The following is an 18722-nucleotide window of genomic DNA, read 5'->3' on the forward strand; positions in this document are numbered from 1 at the left end:
CTGCAGGCTCCAGGGCCAGATTCCCTGCAACCAAGTTCCACTTCTGCCACTGACCAATGTGGCCTTAAATAATTTTCCAAACCTCTACGAGCTTTAGCTTGTCTTTACAATGGAAATAACAATACTATCTACTCACAGGATTGTGGTAAGGACTGAATGAGTTAATAAACAGCAAGTGCTTAGAAGAAAGGACCTGGCTCAAGTTAAATGCTCTGTGAGCATTAGCTATTGGTATTATTGTTGTTGCTGTTGTTGTTGTTGTTACAATAATGAATACTTAGTGCCAAGTGCTAGGTTCTACATGTATTGTCTCAGGTAGAAGCTACTGTTATATCCATTTTGCAGATGAGGAACTTGCCTAGGACTACCCAGTAAGCTCTAGGGTGGAGACTGCCTTCCTGTCCAGGTCAGACAGCCTGTGTTTTTAATCACTACTCTGCAGTTCCGCATTGTGACGCCAAGATGGCTGGTTAAAGTCCAGGACAAGGGAAAAAATGGCTGACTAATGCACTAATTGTGTTTCTGCTTCAACTTGCATTTCCAGAGGTGCCTATTGGTTTGTAATTGGTTCTGGCATGTTTATAGGTATTACAAAACCAAATCTTATTTTACATCTCACAGGATTTAAGATGAATAAAGTGATGTGGTTGTGCTAGGTTAGAGTTGTACAAATTATGCTCCAAGAAACCCCAGTACCTTCCCCAGACAGGTTAGAGTGTGGTCCCCTAACCTGTATAAAGTTCTGGTACCAGCCAGACCTACCTAAGCTGGAACAACTCTATTCTCTGTTCTATTCACTGAGCTCTCTCTTTAGCTTTCTTTTTTTTCCTTGTCTTTCTTTTTTTTTTTTCCTGAGACGGGGTCTCCTTCTGTTTCCTAGGCTGGAGTGCAGTGCCATAATCACAGCTCACTGCAGCCTCAACTTTCCAGGCTCAAGCAATCCTTCCACCTCAGCCTCCCAACTAACTGGGACTATAGGTGTGTGCTACTATGCCCAGCTAATATTTTTAAGGTTTTTGTTTGTTTGTTTGTTTGTAGAGACAGGGTCCCATTATTTTGCCCAGGCTTTAAGCTTTCATTTGAAGAAAATATTCTGAGGATACAAAAGCTTGAAAACCACAAGATTTGGCATTTCTCAAACTACACCTGCATCAGAATCACCTGTGGTGGTTGTTAAAATACAGGTTCCTTGACCCTACTACAACTTAAGGAATTAGCAACACTAAAGGGAGGGCCTGAGAATCTGCTTTTTAACAGCTCCCCAGCTGACCCACATGCATATTCAAGCATGAGAATTCTCAGTATTACCTTGTTTTACCTCTCTGTCTTACATAGTAGCCACTACCTATAGCTAACTTCAATTTAAACATAAATTCACTAAAATGACATGAACTTTGTAACTCCAGTTTCTCAGTTGCACTAGGCACATTCTAAGTGCTCAAAAGCCACATGTGGCAGATACAGAACATTTCCAGTTCATAGAAAGCTCTATTGGAAAGTCTACAAGTCCCTTCCAGCCTAAATATTCTAGGAATCTCAGACTGCCTGAATGATGTACTAATGTATTTATACTAAGGCACTAAACTCCGTCAAGATTTCCTGGAATCTTCAACTGTATTTAAGGCATAATATGCTATTAGGAATATATGATTACACCTACCATACTGGACTGAAATTACCTGTTAGATATCTATTTCCCCTGACATACTCTGAGTGCCTTGAAGGCAGGTACATGCATGTATTATTTAAGTCTGTATTCTCAGTGCTTAGGGCTTAAATAAAAACTTGGAGACTGTTTAATTGGGCCACACAACCTAAGTGAAATACAAAGCTGAAAATAGAATGTCCTCACTAAAGGCATTCACCAGTTAAAAGCATTCATACCTACTAGGATGGCTACTATCACAAAAACAAAATAACAAGTGTTGGTGACGATATGGAGAAATGGGAACTCTTGTGCACTACTGGTGGGAATGTAAACTGGTGCAGAATGTACAACGGAAAACAGTCTGGCAGTTCCTCAAGAAAGTAAACATGGAATTACCATATGATCCAGGAATTCCACTTCTGGGTATATATCCTTCCTCTGCCCCAAACTGAAAGCAGGATCTGGAACTATTTGTATATCCATATTCATAGCAGCGTAATTCACAACAACCAAAAGGTAAAAGCACCCACGTATTCATCCACGGATGAATGGATAAACAAAATATGATATGTACATACAATGGGATGTTATTTAGCCTCAAAAATGAAGGGAATTCTGATACTTGCTGTAATAGGGATGAACCTTGAGGACATTATACTAAGTAAGGCAGTAACAAAAAGACAAATACTGTATGATTCCACTTACATAAGATACCTAGAGTAGTCAAATTCATACAGACAGAAAGTAGAATGGTTATTTCCAGGGATGGGAGTGGGAAGGGGAGAGAAGGAGTTGGAATTTGATGGGTACAGAATTTCAGTTTCCCAAGATGAAAAGAATTCTGGAGATGGATTTGGCGGCAATGGTTGCACAACAATGTGAACATACTTAATGCCACTGAATTGTTCTTAAAAATAGTTAACGATAGTAATTTTTATGTTATGCATACTTCACCACAATTAAAATATTTTAAAATAAAAATTTTTTAAAAAGCATTCACTACTACCAACCAGAGAAAATATATCAGTCCTCACGGCTTTGAGAAAATGGCTTTGGAAAAACTTTGGTTCGGCATCTATCCTGCTGCACCTAGGCAGGTACTGGGGGTCAGGAGAGGTCAATGCCAAGATAAGACATGGAGGCACTATCACAAGGCTGACCAATGCATGCATGGTTCCCGCCTTCAAGGCACTCAGAGTATGTCGGGGCAATAGATATCTAACAGGTCATTTCAGTCCAATATGGTAAATGTAATAATATATTCTTAGATAGCATATTACACATCTTTAGAGAGAGCTCCTGTGACAATCCCAGGCCAGAGAGACCCCCTGAGTTCTCTCAAACAGGAAGCACTCACAGTCCTCACCCATGGTCCCCTACCAGGCTGATCACCGGAATCCCCTGGAAAGGCTTCACCCTGTGGGTTCTGATTCCACATCTAGTGGTACAACAAAGACCATCTCTATTTTTGCAAAGTTGTGCAGGGGGAGAGCCAGACCTGGGAGCACCTAATCTATAGCACTTACATTCTGCCTCATGATACTGCTTGTCCCATCTTCTCATCTGGTTTGCAAACTTCTTGAGGGAAAAGACTTTAACTTATATATCAACCTTGAGAGTCAAAATCATTTGTGGAATATCTTTTAAGACTGCAGATGCCTGGGACACATCACACATCTATTGCATCAGCATTTCTAAGCATCTGGGTTTTTTAAAAAGCCCCCAAAAGGGATTCTCATACACACTCCTAAAGGGAGACCCACTGCCTTACAGACTATCAGAGTGCTTGATACAGAGAAGCTGTGCAATGTTTGCTGACAGACAGAAGGAAGTCCCTTTGAATAAGACATCTAATAGGGGAAAGGTATGTGTATTCATCTGTGTTACTTATTCTAATCTTTTTCTATGAATATTCTGCATATGGTTTAGACCACATGATAAATAACTAACAATAACAATTAGCATTTAGTGAGCACCTAAGATGTGCCAAGTACTGTTCATGTGCTTTAGATGTACTATCCCATTTAATTCTCAAAACAATCCTATGTAGGAGGGAAGTACTGTTATCAGGAAGCTGAGTATTTCAGTCCATCTGTCCTGCTCTAGCAGAGTGACTGAGGCTGGGTAATGAATAAAGAAAAGAGGTTTATTTGGCTCTTGGTTCTGCAGGTTGTACAAGAAGCACGGTGCCAGCATCTGCTTCTGGTGAGGGCCTCAGGTTGCTTCCACTCGTGGCAGAAGGGGAAGGGGAGCCAGCATGTGCAGAGATCAGATGGTGACAGAAGGAAGCAGGGGAGGGGCTAGGATCTTTTAAAGGAACAGCTGTCACGGGAACTAACAGTGAGAACTCATTCATGAGGGATCCGCCTCTATGACCCAAACATTTCCCATTAGGCGCCCCCACCTTCAACATTGGGGATCTTATTTCAATATGAGGTTTAAAGGAGTCAAATATCCAAACCATGGCACCCAGGCACAGAGAAATTAAGTCACTTCCTCAAAAATAAACCTTTCTTTTTTTTAACATGACAGTTATATTAATAAGTGTTCTCATAACTTATCTTCTTTTTAATGGCTGCATTATTTTACCCTAATTTGTTTTTCATCCTTCTACCCCTAATTCATTAACCCATTGCTCATAGTAGGGCAGGATTTTGTCTCGTTTGTAACAGTTTACCATTTTAAATGATGCTCCAATGGACATCTTTGTGCAAGGGCTGTTTGCCATATTTCTGAAAAATTGTCCTTAGGAAAATCATGAGGAAATGTTTTGATGGTGAATGGGGCTAAACAGTGTGCACGAGTCTTTCTGAGGGGAATGTGCTGAATGGGCCAGGGAAGCCCTTCTCCCTGGAAGGTGTTAAATCTCAAAACAAAGAAACAAACAGACAAACAAACTCACTCCTAAGGGGTACAGATGAGATGCCTGGAGGCACAGAAAGGAGGAAATGTACCCAGACTCACATGACCAGCAAACAGCAGAACCAGGAGAGGAACCTGGTTTAACCATTTTAACCATCAGGCCCAGCTGTCCAGTCAAGGTATTCTTCCCCCATGACTCCCTCATCAACCATCAGCATAAGAAACAAAAACGAATGACAGTAGCAAGAAAGAGCCTTTCCCATCAACCAGGGACCACACAAAAACGTACCTGCCGTGACACAAGAAAAACATCCGTCTCACTTCCCTGGCAAGAAATCTGGAAGCACTCACTCAGAGTAACACAGAGTTCCTGCCCTCAAGGTGCTCACCCTTTAGATGCTGAGATAAAGTGGAAACAAAGGGAAGGCAATAACAAGGCCCACCATGCACCAGGTACTGTGGGCGCTTTCTATCATTATATACGTTTGAAATGGGTTGAATTGCGTCCTCTCGCTAAAATTGGAGATTTTAGCCACCACGCTCATCCATGAATGTGGATTTACTTGGAAACAGGGTCTTTGCAAATATAATTAAGGTGGTGATTAAGATGAGGTCACATGGGAGGAGGACAGTCCTGCAATCCAGTACGACTGCTGTCCTTATAAGAGAGAAGAGAGGCACCCAGGCAGAATGCCACAGGACAACACAGGCAGGAACTGGAGTGATGAGGCTGCAAGCCGAGGAACAACAAGGACTGCTGGTGACACCAGAAGCTAGGAAGAGGCAAGGAAGGATTCTCCCCTACAGGTTTCAGAGGCAGCACGACTCTGCCAACACCTTGATCTTGAACTTCTGGCCTCCAAACTGTGAGACAATACATTTCTTTCTTTCTTTCTTTGAGACAGAGTCTCACTCTGTCACCCAGGCTGGAGGGCAGTGACGCGATCTTGGCTCACTGCAACCTCTACCTCCCAGGTTCAAGCAATTCTCCTGCTCAGCCTCCCAAGTAGCTGGGATTACAGACACCCGCCACTAGGCCCAGCTAATTTTGTATTTTTAGTAGAGATGGGGTTTCACCATGTTAGCCAGGCTGGTCTCGAACTCCTGATCTTAGGTAATCCACCCACCTCAGTCTCCCAAAGTGCTGGGATTACAGGTGTGAGCCACCGTGCCCGGCCATATTTCTGTTGTTTTGAGCCACCGAGTTTGTGGTACTTTGTCACGGCTGCCCCAGGAAACTAATGGAACATTTTCTAGTCTTTTAGCTCCATCAAAGCAGAAGCTGCTTTTGTTTCCCTTGTTATCCTGGCAGCTTGCACAGACCCTGGCACATAGTAGGTCACCAGAAAAGTGATTAAAAACTAAAGTATACATGTAGTAAGGGGAGGAACCATGTTTTTTATCTCCACTGAGAGACTTGAGCAAATTAGGTGCTCAGGAAACATTTGTAGAATGAATATGTTTTCTAAAAACAAATGAAGGATAAGCTCAAGAAGGCTTTGCCATGAGTCTTATTCATGTATTTCCCCAGGACGGAGCGTAGGACCTGGCACACAGTCGCTGTTTAATAAATTTTAAAGGCGGGGAGGGAAATAGGAAATGAGGGAGGAAGATAAGACCAGGATCATCACTTCCCATCTCTCAGTTTAGCCAGAACCTTACTTTATGTATCTAACTGAGGTACAGTCAATGCTGTGAAACAACCAGTTGAATTTTAAATAGACTCAATTATTTTGAAAGGGCTTTCGCAGCAGAACTTAAATACTGTTTTTCTAAAACGCATTTCTTTTTCTTTTACATCCAGAAATCATAAGGCTTCCTAACCCTTCCAACTATGTTAGCAATGCAGAGTTGAGAGGTCAGCCTTCTGCGTTCAGCTCCAGGGACACGTTTCCCGTCCATGTGCAGCATGCATTCCTGACCCCTGCCCTGCAGCCAAAAAGGGACATCAGCTGGGCTCAGGGAAATTCAATTTGGGCTGACAGCCGGCGGCATGATAATGACAGGGCATCTGCTTGACATTTGGAAAGGCAAAAGAGGGAGGAGGCGTCACAGAGGTTTCTCATGGGCTTGGCTGAGGAGGGTCTAAAGTTTCGGTCACTTCTTTTCTACATATGGAGAAAAACCTGAACATAAGGCCAACTGATTTCTACTGCTGGCTCAAAATTTAGAATTCAATTCCACTTCCCTGTGCTGTGCTCCTGTCTCTCTGATGGTATTTGGGGTGAATAAAGGAAACAGGTCTTGTTCTTTATTCCCTTGAGTTTTCCCAGGGATGACAGCTGCATTGCTGTGGACTGTGATGTTATTCATTCATTCATTCATTCATTCACTTATTTATGAGAATTTTGTTGTCATTATTGTTGTTGAGAAAGAGTCCCGCTTTGTCACCCAGGCTGGAGTGCAGCGGCACAATCTTAGCTCACTGCAACCTCTGTCTCCTAGGTTCAAGCGATTCTCTTGCCTCAGCCTCCCAAGGCGCACACCACCATGCCTGGCTAATTTTTGTATTTCTAGTAGAGACAGGGTTTCGCTGTGTTGGCCAGGCTGGTCTCAAACTCCTGGCCTCAGGTGATCCACCCTCCTTGGCCTCCCAAAGTGCTAGGATTATAGGCATGAGCCACCATGCCCAGCCCACATATTGATTTTAAATAAGAGGTCCCTGTCCACACGTCTTGGTAAATGAAGTCTCTGTTCCTGCGATTCCCTTGTCTGCTATTGAACTCACAAGGGCGGCAATTACCTACCCCATGGAACATCAGGTAGGTTCACAACTGTGACAGTGACAAGAAAAGCTGACCCCTTCTTATGCCAGTTAAGCAAGGGATGGGGAGAACTGCTTTATATTTCTTGATATGGCCCTCCTGTGGTCAGCTTACCCACTGATGTGGGAACTTTTCCCCCATCAAAGGAGTTGGTTGAGAGACACATCTATGTTATTTTAGCAGATGAGCCTGTGGGGCTGGGTTAGCTTCCATGCCCCTCCTGTGGCCCCAGGGCATCCCACACTGAACCTAGCCTGGTGGCTGCTAATCTGAATGGCATTTACCTCTTTCCTTTTCCTCTAGATGGGTCATGTTTACAGCATGCACCTTTGTATCCCAGGCATCCTAGTCAGGTTCCTGGCACATAAGTAATAAGCAGTTATCAATATAAGTTAGATGAATGAATGAATGAATGAATCAATCAATCAATCAATCAGAGGAATAATGGTGCTGGCCTTGTGTTACAGCTAAGAGCACAGGTTTTGGATAATCAGGCGAGTGTAGTTTTCACTCATGCTCCACCACTTTCCAGCTACATGACATGTTTTTATTGACATATAAGATACATACACAAAATTATCTGTCATAAGTATGTCATGCAAGGAATTTTTACACTAATGAAACATCACCCAGATCAGGAAACAGCAGATTAGCAGAACCACAGAAACCTGCCTTATGCTCCCTTTAAGTCGCTATCCCCTACCCACCCAAGGGTAGACCATGGATGGCATCTGACAAGTTACTATCCTCTCTGACTCTTATCTTCTATTGGGAAAAACAGTACTTACCATGCTATGAGAATACAATTTAAAAATAATAATGGCATAGCAGTAATAGTAGTAGAAGAGAAGTAGAAGTAGTCACAACAGTACTAGCAGCAGCAGAAGTGACAGTAGAAGCAGTAGTGGTAACATTAGTAGAAGCAGCAGACATGGTAAAAGTATTAATAGTAATAATGGTAACAGAAGTAGCAGTAGTCATAGCAGAAGTAGCAGTGGCAGTAGTAGTAGAAGTACTAGAGAGATACTAGTAGCAATAGTAGTAGTCATAATGGCTAAAACTTATATAGCACTTACCGTGTACCAGGCACCGTTCCAAGTGCTTTACCTTAACTCAACTAGTGCTCAAAACAACCCTTGTAAGTCTGCATAAAATAGGAGAGAACAGGAAGAAGCCAAGGCACAGAGAAGTCAAGTAGCTTTTCCAAGGTCACAGAACTACAAAACCATGGATCCAGAATGCAAACTCCAGCATGCTGGCTGCAGAGCCTATCCTGTCAGCAGAATCCTCTAAGAACAAGTAGTGTGGCAAGAAAAGATCTGTCCTCCAATATCTGCTCTCTTCTTCTATAATAACAACTCTCAATTTGGTAAGCACACAGTCATGCAGAATAAAGACTCCACTTCCCAGCTTTCTCTGCCGCAAAATGTAGCCAGAGAACTAAATTCTGGACAGTAGAATATAAGTAGGAGCGGGAGGTGCAACTTCCAGGAAACATCCTTAAAGGATGGGGCGTGCCTTTCTTCATCTCGTTCCTTCCTCCTGCTGTTAGATGTGATGGCTAGAGCAGAAGCAGCTAAAATGGGGCCATGAGGTGACCTTGGGAATAGAGGCTCATATGACAGACAAACGAGAGAAAAAGCCCAGGTCTCTCATAGATTGCTGTAGAAAATCTGTACTACTTGTACCTGAACTTTTAGGTAAGAGAGACACTTCTCTAAGCCAATGTTCTTTTAGATTTTATGTTATTGTCAGCAGAACCTGATTCTAATAATGCACTGAGTTATTGCAATTATAATTAATATCACCTAAAAAGATACCTGCAAAATGAATGCCATTTTGTGCTGGACTCGACTTATAAAAAGAAAAAAACAAAATAAACATGACTTTGGGTAATCCTATAATAGACAAAAATTTTGAAAATAAAAGTAAAGCTTCATTTACCCTGGAAGGCAGTATCATGTCTGAATCATATCAAAATCTCTCAGGTTGGCCTCTCTGCCTCCAGCCTCTCACCTCACCCACCCATTCAGGACACATTTGTTTATCTCATCATCCTTTAAAAACTATTTTCAACCTAAAAATTTAAGCAATTACAATGCCCTATGTGCCTACTTTATGTAAAACACTTTACTACACATTTTTTCTAAACTACACCAAAAAATCTGAAACATAAATATTACCCCTTTTTCAAGGATAAGAAAACAGAAGAAACAGAGAAAGTCAGTGTCTTTTTTTTTTTTTTTCCAGGCCGGAGTATAACGGCGCAATCTCAGTTTATCGCAACCTCCGCCTCCCGGGTTCAAGAGATTCTCCGGCCTCAGCCTCCCAAGTAGCTGGGATTACAGGCACGCGCCACCACACCCAGCTAATTTTGTATTTTTAGTAGAGACGGGGTTTCTCCATGTTGGTTAGACTGGTCTCGAACTCCCAACCTCAGGTGATCCGCCCGTCTCGGCCTCCAAAAGTGCTGGGATTACAGGCGTGAGCCACTGCGCCCGGCTGAAAGTCAGTATCTTGTGTGAGATCACACAGCAAGTCAGTGCCAGGGCCAGGATTCAACCACCCCTTCTAGCACCCACACACTTTCCACCACGTGGACTTCTTAGAAACCCAGGCCCCAATAGGTCAACCCTGTGCCAGTCAGTCCGCCAGCTTTTTAAGATTCTCAGACTCTACAAGTTTTCCCAGCCTAGCTTTTCATGGTTCTTCCTGTCCAGTCTAATTTTTATCATCCTCTAACACAAACTTTCATCCACTGAGGCCAGGCTCCTTAGACGCTTCATCATGTGTCCCTACACCAGGCCTCAGTATTCCCAGCTGCAAAATGGAATAAGTCATACCTCTACCTCTCCCAAGAGGTGACATGGCATAGTGTATTTAAAAAAAAAAAAAATACAAGGGTCCTGCAGTAAGGGAAAACTGACTTACATCTAGCTGGGCAAGTTCTTTATCTGTAAAATGAATGTAGAAATTCTTTTTTTTTTTTTTTAGATGAAGTCTTGTTCTTGACCCCCAGGCTGGGGTGCAGTGGCGTGATCTCAGCCCACTGCAACCTCTGCTTCTGGGGTTCAAGTGATTCTCCTTCTTCAGCCTCCCGAGTAGCTGGGATTACAGGCGCCTGCCACCACGCCCGGCTAATTTTTTGTATTTTTAGTAGAGATGGGGTTTCACCATGTTGGCCAGGTTGGTCTCGAACTACTGACCTCAGGTGATCCACCCGCCTTGGCCTCCCAAAGTGCTGGGGTTACAGGCGTGAGCCACTGCACCCAGCCGAAAGTAGAAATTCTTACTTGGCAGGATTGTTGGGTGGAGTAAATGAAATTTTATTTTATTGTATTTTTAATTTTTAATTTTAATTTTTATTTTTGAGAGGGAGTCTCACTATGTTGCCCAGGCTGGAGTGTAGTGGCGCAATCTTGGCTTACTGCAACCTTCGCCTCCCGGGTTCAAGCAATTCTCCTGCCTCAGCCTCCCAAGTAGCTGAGATTATAGTCACATGCTACCACGCCCAGTGAATTTTTATATTTTAGTAGAGACAAGGTTTCACCATGTTGGTCAGGCTGGTTTTAAACTCCTGACCTCAAACGATCCACCCACCTCAGCCTCCCAAAGTGCTGGGATTACAGGCTTGAGCCACCACGTCCGGCCTGAAATGTTTTTAAAGAACCTAAAACACAGTGGACTCCTATAGCACCTTATATTGTTGATGGTGTCACTGTTGTTGCTACTCTCGACTTCTTATAGGTACCACCACTCAGACAACTTTCCTTATAAATAAAGGCAATGGATAATGTGACAGAAAACATAGTAGACAGTCTACACCTGTACAAATGCTAGAGATCTGTTCTCTGATAACAATCGTGCCAACAGTCTCTGTTAGATTCCAGTGCTTGTGTTTGATAAAATTCTGCATTTCAACTCCCAAGAAGAATCCCACTGTATCTCCCAGGCCAGGTTTTCTGGACAGGGTGGGCTAGAGATCACTCACCGATTCCATAGTGAATCTCTCGACGAAAAACTGGAGAGCCTGGAGGCTGAAGATCTCATGTCTCAGCCGTCACATCAGAAAATGACCTGGATGGGGGCAGGACAAAAAGGGGACAAGAGTCATCCAGTGAAACTGGGCAGAAGACATTGTCTCAGACCAACATGGGATTTCATATGGAGGCTGCACCTTTGTCAGGAATGTTCTTGCACCACAGAGTGGCTGTCAGAAATATGAAGGAAACTACTATTTCAGCTTCCTACGGTGGGGCTGATACCTCCGTCATTGAATCTCTATGCAAGTAAGTGCTCAGGAATCCTTCCGGCATTCTATTTCTAGCTCTACGTTGGAGAGCAATTTACAAGTCATTAACTTCTCTAGACCTAGGCTCCTAAACATAAAATTAAAGGTGCTGATGGATGCAACACACAGACAGACAGACGCCTGCAGCTGTGTGCCCACGAGAAAGCAAAAGTGTTCACCCAGCAAAGGAAATCAGTTCCAGGATGAAGGCAGATATAGATGAATACACATATTTCAGGACAGCCCCTCTGAACCTGGGAGAGGATTTTAATTAATTCATGCATACCAAAGCTTAATTAATTGCTGAGTGCACAGAGCACAGGAAGTCTGGGATAAAAGCTGTTACATAAGGGAACAGCTTCAATATTTGCAGAATGGAGGGAAACAGAGGTGGGGATATAAAAATAAATTGAGCCAAGGGACCTCCTTGGTTTTTATCCAGTGATTCCTAGCTCAGTGTGTCATCTCCATCCAGGGCCAAAAACCGAGGGACATCTCGGTTCCACCATCTCCCTCACCCCTATAACCAACCCATCCCCAATTCATGTCTACTTTACTTCCTAAAGATCTCTCCACTTATCTCTCCCCAACTCCACTGGTCCAGCTCTGGACCAAGCCTCCATGATTCTTACCTGGGCCACTGCCACTGCCTCCTAACTGATCTCCCCTCGTCACCATTTCTCCCTCTGAAATCTAGTCTTCCATGCTGAAAGCAGAATAATCTTTTGTGTTTTTTTTTTTTTTTTTTTTTTTAACCTTTTATTACAGGGAATTGTGTACAGACATAAAAACAGAGAAGTGTATCATATACCACCTGAACCCACCACCCAGTCTAATCACATTAACCCATAATCACACCCACCCCATCCAAACCCTCATCCTTCCTGCCCGTGCATTATTATTTTGAGGAAATTTCCAGGTATCTTATCATTTCAGTCATAAATATTACCACATGGATTTCTAAGATAAGGTCTCTGGAAAAAATATCACAGTAAAACTACTACCATATCTTAAAAAGATAGCAATAATTCCTTGATATCATCAAATATTCACACAATGTTCACACAAATCCTTAAGGATTCACACAAATCCTTAATAGTCTCATAAATGTCAAACATGGTGTTTTTAACAAGTGTTTTTTTGAAAAAAAAAAAAAAAACAAAAAAACCCAGATCTAAATAAGACTGACACTTAACAATTGAGTGATATGAAGAATACAATTTTGAAAACACAAATTTGATTGTGTCATCCCTCAACTCTCCATCACTAGCTTAACATTCCTCAATAGCTTCTCAGTGCTTCAGCTAAAAATCCAAATCACTGAACATGTTCTGACTCTTGCTCATCTATCTGACCTTATCCTACCAGGCACAATGCTGCAGCCATGGGACGCTTTCTTTTTCTTTTTAAATTATTATTATTATTATTGTGCGTGTGTGTGTGTGTGTGTGTGTGTGTGATGGACTTTTGCTCTTGTTGCCCAGGCTGGAGTGCAGTGGCGCAATCTCGGCTCACGGCAACCTCCGCCTCCCAGGTTCAAGCAATTCTCCTCCCTCAGCCTCCCAAGTAGCTGGGATTACAGGAGCCTACCACCACACTCGGTTAATTTTTTGTATTTTCAGTAGAGACGGGGTTCTGCCATGTTGAGCAGGCTGGTCTCGAACTCCTGACCTCAGGTGATCTGCCCACTTTGGCCTCCCAAAGTGCTGGGATTACAGGTGTGGGCCACCGCGCCCGGCCTGTAGGACATTTTCTTAGATTCTGGAACATGCTGCAGTTGTTCCACCACAGGTCCTTTGCCCGTGCTGTTCTCTCTGCCTGGAAGGCTTCTTCTCTCATCTTCTGTGCCTAGGTAACTCCTGTTCTTCCTTAAATATTATATGCTCAGAGAAACTCTGCACCTTCAGATTAGATCGTGGAATTTATCTCACTTTTAATTATGTTTTAATGTGAAGATTGATTAATATCTGCTAATTTTCTTCAATTATAAGCTACATGGGTACAAAGATTGTGTTTGCATTTGTTCATTGGTCTATGTTGCAGTACCAACTATACAATGCCCGGCACAACAATATTAATAGATACTTATTGGATAAATGATCAAACTACTTCTTTCAAACTTAGATGCCAATAGCAATTGAATCTTCCTGAGCACTGAACCACAAATTTAAATTAGATGAGGAACTGACAAGCTTATCTTAAATTGCATATGGAAATGCAATGGACTCAGGATAGCCAAAACAATCTTGAAAATGAGTAACAATGTTGGACTCCTATTTCCTGACTTTGAAACCCACAAAGCTAAAGAAATCAGGACAGTGTGGTACCGGCACAAGGATAAGCATATGCTATCCTTCAGAATCAAAGATCATGATCTTCCTACAATATTGACCTCTAGAACCCAACTTCTAAGCACATGCTTATGAAAAATAAGTATGTGTTACTTGCATACATAGTCAATGCCTTTCCCAGCCCACCCCTCAGTTGGTTATTCCTTTGCTTTCCGTGCTTCACCCAAGCGTGGCAGCTGAGTTAGTATGGTAGACTGGATGAGTCTTCCCACTTCTTCACTTCCAGCATGACTATGAACTACACATTTCTGCCCTTTGTCATGGGACTTTGTAGTACATCCCACTAGAGTGAATGGTGTTTTCTTCCCTGTCTCACTGGATTCTGGACTGGATCACTGACTTGCTTTAGCCAATGGAATGTGGCTAGAAGTGACAGTGTGCTGGTCCCAAGTCTATCCCTCCTGCCCTCCTATGATGCACCACAAAAGGAATATGTCTCCATAGCCACTGTCTGTTGCTGCCTTTTAGTCTGAACTCAGATCAAAGGAATGTGGAGCAGATCGGAATGAACCACAAGTCCGGCATAAACTAGCCATGCACAACCTAGATCAGCTAAACCACAACCAACCCCATAGATCCTTGAGCATGAAGATATGTATCTGCTGTCAAACAAGCCTCTGAAATTCTGAGGTTTTTGCTACTCAGCAAAAACTGCCTAATTCACAACGGAATATTAATTTATGAACACCAAGTATCAACACAGGTCAGGAAAATGAAAGCCATGCACACAGACAGCACAAGTATGATGACCATCGACAGCTACTCTTGCAGAATTCCCACCTCCTTGGTGCCAACTGGACCCGCACAACAATCCTGCAAGGAAGACACTGGGCCAGATTTATAGATGAAAAAATTGTAACTCACAGGATATGAAATAACGTGTCCAAGACAGTGTGTGGCAGAACTAAGATCCTGACCCAGGTGGTCTAAAAAACTCCAAGCCAGGCTTCTTCTGCATAAAACATAAAAGGGTCCTGCAGATGCTGTCCCATGAGTCTGTGATGCACCAACCTACCTCCACTCTTGTCCCATTCCTTCAGAGCGTCTTCATGACAGGCTGCTGGGGTGGGGGGAAGGCCACTGGGCCTAATTATCAAAAGTTCCAGTCCCAGATCCACCCCTATGGAGAGCTTCACCCTTGTCAGTGAGCCTCTTTAGCCCTCAGGTTTATGAAATGAGGTCACTAATCCCAGCCTGGCCTACGTCACTAGACCGTCGTGAACCTCCGGGGAGACGGAGTGTGAAAGAGCTGTGTGAGGTGTGACACCAAAGTCAGTTCACGTCCTGCTGCCTTGACTCTGAACTCGCTCGAAGTAGGTTAGCAGCTACGTCTATGTCCGTACCTCACCCACGGCACTTGGAGACCCATTTGATGCTCTGAGAATGATTTTTTATTCAAACAGAGATTATTTCTTTCCAGTTAAGAAAGTAATCCAGGTTCATCAGAAAAAATATTAAGGCATAAAATAAAAATCAATTATTATCCCAATACCTGAAGATAAATACTGTTCCTATATTAAGGCCATTTCATCTCTGGGACTCGTTTGTTTTCTTTTTGTAAGGGTGAAGCAAAGAATACATTTCGATTACCGTAATTTTCTTAGAAGCAGGGAACTACCCTGTGCCAGGGACTGCTCTTGCTGCCTAAAGACAGAGCAAAGAACAAAACTAAAGAAAGTTCATGATCTTAAAGGACTAATATTCATTCATTCATTCATTCATTCATTCATTCATTATTTTTAAAATTCTATAATTATGGGTCACCCACTACGTACTAGGCACTGGATGATGATGATGATAATGACGATGACAGCTTCCTTGCAGATCCTGTACTCTAACAGTATGACTTATTAAAAGCTGGCCCCTAGAACAAATGCATCTGGGTTAGAATGCAGATTATGAATCTCTAATGAGTTATTTATCCTTTCATACTTTAGTTGTCTCTTTTTTTTTTCTTTTTTTTTTGAGACAGAGTCTTGCTGTGTCACCCAGGCTGGAGTGCTGGAGTGCAGTGGCGCGATCTCTGCTCACTGCAACCTCCGTCTCCCAGGTTCAAGCGTTTCTCCTGCCTCAGCCTCCCAAGTAGCTGGGATTACAGGCATGCACCACCATGCCCAGCTAATTTTTTGTATTTTTGTAGGGACGGGGTTTCACCACGTTGGCCAGGATGATCTCGAACTCCTGACCTCAGGTGATCCACCCGCCTCGGCCTCCCAAAGTGCTGGGGTTTGGCATGAGCCACTGTGCCCGGCCTAGTTCTCTCATCTTTAAAATTGGATTTCCTGTTCTGTGGAAGCTATACTTGGAAAATTAGGGACTTAAAAGAAAACAGATCAAACTTATTTTTATGATGCTATTCCTCTTAAACTATCAGAAGCCAAACTTGTCTAGTCCGAGCTGAAATTCCACCTCTTCTAGGAAGCTTTCTCCAATGTTGCCAGCCCAACAATCTGTCCATTTCTGAACTCTTACAGCACAGCTAGTAAACATAAGGAAAGTACCTACCTCATGCAGTCATAGCAAGAATTAATAAGAGAACATGATTCAAGCACTAAGCAAAGAATGGTTGGCTCCCCGTAACTGATGAATGCCTGGGAGCTAGCTGTGGTGGTAGTGATATTACTGCCTCATTTAATCCCCACACCCATCCTAGAAGAAGCAAAAACTTAGACGTTGAGGAACTCGTCCAAGGTTATGTAGGTTATTGCTTGGGCACCTCAGGCTCAATCCCACTAGGGGACCTTCTGAGAGCCTGTGGAGAGCACACACCTCAGAATGCCCCGCCGAAGGGAAAGGAATCTGGGGCATTTACCTGCCACCCTCCATCCCTCACTGCCCAAACACAACCAGGTCATAAGTCTCAGGCTGAGATGCAGGAAGCCCTCTGTGTGAACCAGCACTGTCTGCAGTGCCTTCCGGGGAGCGCTCAAAGATATGAGCAGAGGAGTGGCAGCATCTGTACCTAGATGCTCAATAAATATCTGTCAATGGAGTGAGTGAACAACGTCTATCAACCCCCACGGTCTTCTGTACCACCTCTCATTTCCCGCTGCCACCAGCAACAGAAGATTTAAAGCACCTGCCTGCTAAAGTGAACCAGAATTCATTACCATCAAGCATCACATTTGTTACCACCCACGTTTCAGCTTTTCCACTGAAATTCTGTTCTATGACTTACGGTTTGTCAGTCAGGACAGCCATTCCTGATGCCATGCAGGATTCGGGGCCATAAATCATTTGGTACATAAACCGTTCTTTATTGCCATTCCTCAAATAGGTGTTTTGTATTCAACAGAAGTGACTCCACGAATGCTAGGATTTGTATCCTTTTATAGAGGATGTAATAAACTCTTGAGTCATCTGCAGCTGGCTACAGCTTGGACAATTTTTCCCCCATAATATCACACCAAGCACTTTTCCTATTTACTGATGTAATTCTTTCCTGTTCTGTGGAAGCTGTACTTAGAAAATCAGGGACCTAGAGAAAATAGACCAAATATATTTCTGTGATACTATTCCTCTTAAGCGATCAGAAGCCCAACTTGTCTAGTCCCAGGTGACATTCCACCTCTTCCAGGAAGCTTTCTCAGACTTTCCCAGCCCAACGATCTATCCACTTGTGAACTCTTACAGCACTGCTAATAACCCCACAACCCCTTATTGTTGTTTTATGCGTCAACTTGACTGCGCTAAAGGATGCCCAGATAGCTGGTAAAACAGTATTTCTGGTTGTGTCTGTGAGGGTGTTTCTGCAAGAGATTAGGATTTGAATCAGGAGACTGAGTAAGGAAGAGTACCCTTCCCAACGTGAGTGGGCATCATCCAATCCATTGAAGGCCTAGTATTAATAGAACAGAAAGTAGAAGGAAGGGTGAGTTTGCTCTCTACCTGAGCTGGGACACGCATCTTCTTCTGCCTTTGGACATTGGTGCTCCTGGTTCTCAGAACTTCAAACATAGACTGGGATTTACACCATCAGTTCCCCTGGTTTTTAGACCTTCAGGCTAGGACTGAATTACACCACTGGCTTTCCTGGTTGTCCAGCTTGCAGATGGCAGATCAGCCTCCATAATCAGTTCCACTTATTATAGGGATGAGCCAATTCCCTATAATAAATCTCCCCTTACATATATCCCATAAGTTCTGTTTCTCTGAAGAACCCTTTTACGTATCAGACCCCATCCTAGGCATATTCATTAAATCCTACAAGGAACTCTGCAAGGAACTGTGATTGTCTGCATTTTAGATAAGGAAACTGAGGCTCACAGAAGTTATATAACATTTCCCAAGTCATACAGCTGGTTAGTGGTGGTGGATTCAGAACTCAAACTTGAAAGAGTTTGATTTCAAAGCTCAGAACTTTATCTGCTGTGCTAAGCAAGGCACTATGGATCATGACCAAATATACCCCATTTGGTATCAGTTCCTGATTGTTCATAAAGGTAAGTCCAATCTCCTCTCCTGGCTGGATGTGGTACCTCATGCTTGTAATCCCAGCACTTTGGGAGGCCAAGGTGGGTGGATCACCTGAGGTCAGGAGTTGGAGACCAGCCTGGCCAACATGGTGAAACCACATCTCTACTAAAAATACAAAAATTAGCCAGACATGGTGGCGGGTGCCTGTAGTCCCAGCTACTCGGGAGGCTGGGGACAGGAAAATAGCTTGAACCCAGGAGGCAGAGGTTGCAGTGAGCCAAGATTGCACCACTGCACTCCAGCCTGGGTGACAGAGTGAGACTGTGTCTCAAAAAAAAAAAAAAAAAAAAAAATCTCCTCTCCTGTGGTGACTCTTGAATGTAAATGCT

General features: G+C 43.2%; 1 protein-coding gene across 4 annotated transcripts in view; it reads right to left on the reverse strand.

The window, feature by feature from the left end:
- Positions 1–18722, reverse strand: part of ASAP1 (ArfGAP with SH3 domain, ankyrin repeat and PH domain 1) — a 395945-nt gene that overhangs the window by 342317 nt on the left and 34906 nt on the right. For all 4 annotated transcript variants that reach the window (XM_077944032.1, XM_077944031.1, XM_015145993.3 and 1 more), the window contains exon 2: positions 11267–11352. In XM_077944032.1, the coding sequence (XP_077800158.1) occupies positions 11267–11275 (9 nt within the window). In that variant the 5' untranslated portion in view covers positions 11276–11352. The remainder of the gene's footprint in view (positions 1–11266; positions 11353–18722) is intronic.

Source organism: Macaca mulatta, chromosome 8 (genome assembly GCF_049350105.2).
Source record: "Macaca mulatta isolate MMU2019108-1 chromosome 8, T2T-MMU8v2.0, whole genome shotgun sequence".
Taxonomy (NCBI): Eukaryota; Metazoa; Chordata; class Mammalia; order Primates; family Cercopithecidae; genus Macaca; species Macaca mulatta.